Raw genomic sequence first — 7,054 nt, forward strand, 5'->3', positions numbered from 1 at the left:
AACTTTTCCAATGACTTCTTTCTCTGTGTGTCCACAGGTCTCCAACTGGTTTGGCAACAAAAGAATTCGGTATAAAAAGAACGTGGGGAAGTTTCAAGAAGAGGCTACCATTTATACGACTAAAATGGCAGTCAGGGGTCAGAGGAGCCAGGCCAGCTGCCCATCGGCACCCAGCACCGGTGAGTGAGGCACTTCATGCCTGGCTGTGCCCATGGGGCTGCAAGGGAGGGGTGAGGGGGGCAGGGGAGCCAGATGCTGGGAGCTGCATCCACCACCCCTACCTGGATGAGGGGCTGGGAGATCTCACCTGAGGAGTCTCTGTCACTTTGGGGGCTGGAACACCTGTCTCGACACCTCCCACCCCCTCCAGGTTCCTCTGGTCCCTTCCCGCTGACCAGTGCCAGGGACACGCTCGTCACCCTGCAGACACTGGCCTCTCTCCGCCCCGCCCCTGCGGGAGGCAGCTTACAATCCCAGGTGAGTCTCAGGGCACAATTTGAAGATGCCCTTGGGGTCTCCAACTCCATATTGGGGCAGAAGTGCAGAGCCCAGGTGGGTGGCGGGTCCTGGGAGTGGGCCGTCTTGCCAGCCGCCTCTCGGCCTCCACAGGCCTCCCTCAGAGGTCCCAGCAACGGGTAGGGGCCCATTGGGTCCTTGGTTCATCGTCTTGATGGCTGCAGGCGGGCAGAGCTGCCTCAGGGTCAGGGCCCTGTGGGGCCCACTTCGTAAAGACTGTACCCTTCACTCCCAGTCTCAGGATTCATCACTCACAGTAGCTGCTGAGCAGTGGGCCCAAGGCAAGCGCTGTGGCTGTTGGGATGGAGCCCTCCCTCCCAGTGGATATCTGTATCCCAAGGGGGTGAGAGAGGACAGGCAGACAAGGCCCCTGACCACTGGAACATGGAGGCTCACTAGGCTCAGACCCTCTACCATGTCCGTGCCTTGGCCTTGCCACAGCCCAGCGGCCCCATCCCCAGGGCCCAGCTAGGCCAGAGTGCAGACCGTTTTGGTGATTGGGAAGAGAACGAGCCAGGGACCATGGGCACCTCAGACATGCCCTCTGGAACTTTCTCAGGGTGTTGGGAAGTGTGTTGGGCTGGGCAGGACTGGGGGGCCCCATCCCTCTCATGGCTCCTGGTGCCTCCCCTGCATCCCGCTGTCACCAGGGCCTGGCCCACAAGCAGTGTCACCCTAAAGAGGCTGTGATGTGTCCGTGCAGGCTCAAGGCTGTGCGGCATCGGGAAGGGCCTTCGCCCACCTTTTCCTTCACACAGGTGTACCCTGTGGTGCTGGGTGGCCCTCCACTGATTTACCTCCAGCCCCTGGTTGGTGCAGGGAGTGGATGCCTTCTGGAGCCATTTAGCAGGACCTAATGCAGGGTGGTACAGCCCCATCACCATGGCAACCCCACAGCCCATAATGAGCACCCAGGCTGAACAGGGAGCTCTGGCACCACCAGGTGGCCGAGCCTCATCTTGCTCTGTGTGTTCCTCAGGGCTCAGTGACTCAAGGATAAGGGGTGTGAGTATGAGAGTGAATGGGGGTGTGGGTGTCCCCCAGTGGGGAGCTGGTAGACGAGGTCCATCCTTACCCCTAGAACCATCCCCAGGAGATCCAGAGCTGCCAAAGTCCCAACGTGGCTTCCCTGGACCACGAGGCAGGGTCCTATCTGCCCCACGCAGTGAGTGGGAATGTCCTCGGTCTGGTCTGGTGTGCTGGGCAGACACAGATGCTCTTCCAAGAGAGCAGGTCAAGGGCTGAGTCCCCCTCCCCCAGGTGGAAGCCATCGCCTCTGCCCTGTGCACTCCAGGAACGTCTGGGCTGCCAGTCCCACACCCAGGCACACGTCTGTTGCCTCTCAGTCCTGCGAGTGGACCCCTCCCTTCACCACCCATGGCCTTCTTCCTGGAGCACAAGCCTGTGGGTGTCTGTCCGAGGGCAGAGTGTCCCCCAAGCCCAGGCCTCGTTCTCACTGCTCTTAGACTGAGCAGTGCTCTTAGCTCTTAGCAGAGCACCCCCATGTCTCAGATGAGGCAGTGCCCTCAGGAAGCCCACAGCCTGGGGACACGTGTTGAGGAAACAGGCGCAGCAAGGTGGGGCACAGGGCAGGGTCGTGCCTGGAGGGGTCAGATGAGGAAGAGGGTGCAAGCAGGAGGCCTCAGCCTATAAGGAAAACGCTGGAGAGAGGAAGGTGGAGAGGTGCTTGTGTGGTCTCCTGCCAACTCAGGAGGGACCTAGAACTCAGGGTCACATGGAGGGTGTGACATCTGCACACCTGGGAGCGGCTGGCTCAGAATCGGCCCCCAGAGCATGAGCCGGGAGAGGGAACGGCCCTGCTCTTGTGGGCTGCAAACAGGACTCGCCAGGGAACAGGCCGGCCGTGGAGAGCCATTTCCAGTGGGGCTTTCCGTATGGCAGGGAGGGGACCCTGCAGACAGACATCCCGAGGCTGTCCCCATGCCACAGACAGGGACCCAGGCCTGGTACCGAGGCTGTCACCCTGCCGGCTGCCCAGCCAGACCGCTGTCCAGCCAGGGTTCCAAGCCCCTTCCTGCTCATTGCATCTGGCCGTGAAGTTTCAGGGACCATCATCAGCTCCAGGCTGGACTGGGTCTGCGTCACCCTCAGAATGTGTAGAGGCCTTAGCTGAGCCACGCTGACACATCAGTCCCTGAGCAGAGTCCCGCAGGTGACCAGCGGAAGCCACTTCTGCCAGGGAAGCAGATCCGCGTCAGGGGTCCGGTGGTGAGGCCACCTGTAACCCAAGAGGGACCCCTGGGTCCGTTCCCTGTCTCCTGGCTCCTCTCCTTGGTTCTCGGGGATGCGGGGTGGGATGGGCCGTCGGTGTCCTGGGTGACCTTCTGACGCTCAGCCTCTGTCTTCTCAGGCCAGGGGCAGCTCGCAGGGAGCCGCCCCCCCGGCCTTGACCACTTCACCCTCCGGGGACCCTGGCAGCATCAACTCAGATTTAAGTTTGGGGGACGAGCAGGACAGCGGACTGCATGACCCACCACAGTTTGCTGGCTCTCAACCTTCTACTGCACATGCAGCCAATTATACCTCAAAAAACCCAGAACCAACAGCAGATGGCGGGCGCGGTCCATTGCTTGCTGGCTGGGATTCGAAATGAGCTGAGATGCTGCTCATTTTCTCAATTCAGTTTGGTTTTTTAAATAGTAATTTTATGGTAAGACTGTGCCTTGTTTCTTCTAGGACTTGTCACAAATTCCCCCATTAAAACGTTTGCCTTCTTTTCGTGGTGGTGATGTTCACGCTACATTTGTTTCCGGCAATGGCGGTAGCCCGCGGTGTCCGAGTCGTGAGTCTGTCCCTCCGTGTGCGCGTGCCTTCCCCGCCGGCTTCTGCTGTATCATTTCATGTGCTTTTGTTCAAGTCTGTTGTGAGCTCAGCATCTTACCGGAATGTGGTTTTGTATTTTTCTCTGTGGACATAAGTTCTTCCGTTCTTAGCTGGCGTGTCAACAAAGACCATTAATTTCCCAAGTACTTTCTTGGGTGTCCTCACCCCTCTCCTCCTCTGCAACAGCCCGCGGATGGGCGCTTCCCCCTGCCTCCTCCTCCCTCTCCGGGAACGAGCATGGGGGCTAAGAGGAGCTCGGCCCAGCCGCCGGCCCGTCCCCACACCGCGTCCACACTCCATCTCTGTTGCTGTTGAAGAGCAGGGACGTGACTTTGGCGTGCAGGCGGTACAAGAGGCCGCGCTCAGGAAGCATACAGCTGGCCCAGGCCGGGCCCCTTCTCCACCGGCGACCTCTGCCAGCCAGTGCAGGGTATCCCTCCAAGATGGCCCGTGACGTGTTCCAGCGTGCGTGTCCCCACCTCGCGCACCCGCTGCTCTCCACACGGGACAGCTTGGGACAGCCGCCGCCTCTGCGTCCAGGATTTCCCTCCAGTGAAGGAAGCGCCATGGCAGGAACATTAGCTGGTTCCCATTTCCGCTGCTGCACATCTGCGACGGCCCTCGTCTTGGCTCGGGGTCTCTGCTCCGGGAAACCCTCCCCCCACCCCAGGCGTTTGTGCAGTCGCTGGCTGGCATAGCTGCCCTTTCTCTTCCCTCACTGCCTTGCGAGGCTTCAAGGTGGCCGAGGGGCAGCCCTCAGGGGCCTCTCGCTAGCGGTGAGGTTTCCCTATGCCCTCCCAGCACTACCTCACCCCGTCCCTGCCAGCTGGAGCTGTTTGGGTGCCGGGCAGCTCTGAAACTACAGCTGGGATGGGGGTGGGGGTCTCAGCCAGTCCAGGCAGTTGTGGGAGAGGAGAGGCATCCGAGGTTAGAACTGGCAGGTGGGCTTCCCTTGCCAGCCCCTTGACCTTGGCTGGGTCTGCTCAGGTGCCAGCTGGGAACCAGCCCCGCACTGCAGCCGTGGCCGTTCCTCCTCGCAAGGCTCAGTGTGGGTTTTCTATCGTTTTCAACTGGAAGGTAGCAGCTGACCCCATCCCCCTGCCCCGAGTGCCTGTCTCTAGGTCTAACCAGCCTTCCTCCTCGTTCCCTGCAGCCCAAGCACTGACAGACCGGGGCCCTGGTCTAGTGAAATTACATTCTAGAGAAAAAGGAGAATAAACATGGGAGCAGAAGTCTGGGGGGTGCATTCAGGGCTGGCCTCTGGGAAAAGGGGCCTTCACACCCCCCTGGCCATTTTTAAAATTTTATTTATTTTGTAAGACAGAGAGAGTGAGTGGGGGAATAGGGGGAGAGAGAGAGAGACAGAGAGAGACAGAGAGAGACAGAGAGAAAAAAAGAAAGGGAATCCCAAACAGGCTCTGCACTGTCAGCACGGAGCCTGAAGCCAGGGCCCAATCTCACCAACCATGAGATCATGACCTGAACTGAAATCAAGACTTGGACACTTAACTGTCTAAGCCACCCAGGAGCCCCTGTCCCCTTTATAAAAATTGTGGTAAGGGGCATGCCTTGGTGGCTCAGTCGGTTGAGCCTCCAATTTCGGCTTAGATCATGATTTCACGGTTTGTGGGTTCGAGCCCCACGTTGGCCTTTAAACTGACAGTGTAGAGCTTCCTGCAGATTCTCTGTCTCCCTCCCTCTCTCTGCTCCTCTCCCGCTTGTGCTCTCTCTTGCTCTCAAAAATAAAAATAAACATTTAAAAATTGTGATAAATATATATAACATAAAATTTGCCACTTTAATCACTTTAAGTGAATAGTTCAGTGGCATTGATTACATTAACAGTGTGATTGTGAAATCACCACCTCTATCTAGTTCTTTCATCCCATCCCCATGAGCAGTCACTCCGCATCCCCTCCCCCAGCCCCTGGCAAGCACCCATCTGCCTTCTGTGACTATGGACTTGCCTGTTCTGGACGTTTCATAAACTTGGAATCATGCACTCTGCGGCCTTTTGTGACTGGCTTCTTTCATTCGGCATGTTTTTGAGGTTCATCATGTTGCAGTGTGAGTCAGGGCTTCATTCCTTTTTATGATTGAATATCCCATTGGAGAAGGTGGCTTTATATATATTATATATATATATATATATATAAAACCCCCACCATGACCCAGCTCCAAGCCTGCAGCCCAGAGCATGGCCACAAGAGGGCGCGCGTGCGCCGGAGGCCAAGCCGTAGCAGGGCTCCTGTGCCAGGCTGGGAAGCGCAAGTCGCTGCTTTGTCTATGTCCCTCAGAACACCTGGTCACTGCTGTCTTCCACGCCCAAACCCCCCACCTCTACCTCACACCTCTCTGTTGCCCAGACAACCTGTCCTGGCGTATCCCACCCTCTCCCACCCTTAAGACTTCCCCGGTGCCCACTGCCCCAGCTTCCCTCCCACATCCTCGGGCCCCTGGCCATCTCTTCGCTGGGAATCTCCCCCAAGCTGACTGTGCTCCAGTCTCAGATTTTTTCTTGAACCAGCCGGTGGTCTCATCGTTCCACTGAACCCACCCTGCTCCGTCTGGCGGTCACTTCTTGATGCTAATGCAGTTCTTTCCTGCTCCTGAAATCTAGCCTTCTGTCTTCCATGACATCCTCTCTTGGGTTTTGTGCCATATTCTGTCTTCTCCGGACTTCCAAATTTCTCTCTCCTGAACACAACTAATACATCCAGCTGTGTGACAGGCACCTCAACCCTGATGGTCCAGAGCTGAACTACCTTCTGTCCATGGCATCCTATCTATTCTCCCCGCAGGTGGGGCCACCCCACTCCCACTCAACAGCAGGCCAGGTGTGCACCCCTCCCCCCAACCCTGCCAGAATTTGCCCACCCACCACCTGGGTGATCACAGGGCATGGAGGTGTATGATCAAGGTTTTCATCTGAGAGGGGACCCATCAGGAGACGGAACTGGAGGCCGCCCACAACAGAGAGAGGAGATAAGGGTGGGGGTGCGAGAGGTCCAGTCATCCCACCACCTACCACCAGGGGTCGCCGTGGCCCGCAGACCCTGCCAGAGAGCACAGAGCTGGGGGTCTGGACGCCTGTCTCTACCAAGGACATAAGACCCCCTCATCTTGTGGCTGTGCTGTCCAAGGGCTGATCCACACAAAGGGCCGGGCTCAGGGCAAGAAACGGGACCTGATTCACTACTCTTACTATTATTACTATTCAGCTTGCCTCTTGCACTGCATCCCTCTGTGAAGTGGGAACAGAGAGTAGGACTAGGTAGGAATCGTGTGAGAATGCGCTGAGACAATGTCCACATAGGGAGCCCTCTCAGAAGGTCTGGGCTATCTTGTCCCCATTCCACCGAAGGGAACACTGAGACAGGAAGACAGGAGGCCGCTCGTCTGACCAAGATCGGCCTGGCTGTGACTGCCGGAGTAAACTTAAGGGTGGATTCCCCCATCTCTCTGCCCGTTCTCCATGAGGCCGCCAGAGGGCGATCTTACAACGTAAATTGGATCCCGGCCTATTTACTTAGCTAACCTGATTTCCCTTCTCTTCCCTCTCGGAATCCAATTCCCTCTCCTGTGTCTGTCTCCCCCAAGCCCAGCAAGGTCGATCTCCGACGTCATCTCCGTCCTCGCCAACCTCCTCATTACCCGTCCCATAACGCATTCCCACCCCCAGAGCCTTTGCACT

At 57.7% G+C, this 7,054-nt stretch overlaps 1 protein-coding gene across 3 annotated transcripts in view; it reads left to right on the plus strand.

The window, feature by feature from the left end:
- The window catches only part of PBX4 (PBX homeobox 4), a 41,872-nt gene extending 38,617 nt beyond the window's left edge, over positions 1 to 3,255 (plus strand). For 2 of the 3 annotated variants that reach the window (XM_039228203.1, XM_039228205.1), the window contains 3 exons: positions 38 to 179; positions 371 to 477; positions 2,888 to 3,255. In XM_039228203.1, coding sequence (XP_039084134.1) covers positions 38 to 179; positions 371 to 477; positions 2,888 to 3,130 — 492 coding nt within the window. In that variant the 3' untranslated portion in view covers positions 3,131 to 3,255. Of the gene's footprint in view, positions 1 to 37; positions 180 to 370; positions 478 to 751; positions 934 to 2,887 lie in introns of all 3 variants that reach the window. The other variant, XM_039228204.1, reaches the window with a different exon arrangement.
- The last annotated feature ends 3,799 nt before the right edge of the window (positions 3,256 to 7,054 follow it).

This window comes from Hyaena hyaena, unplaced genomic scaffold, assembly GCF_003009895.1.
Source record: "Hyaena hyaena isolate Hyena2069 unplaced genomic scaffold, ASM300989v1 scaffold_30, whole genome shotgun sequence".
NCBI lineage: Eukaryota > Metazoa > Chordata > Mammalia > Carnivora > Hyaenidae > Hyaena > Hyaena hyaena.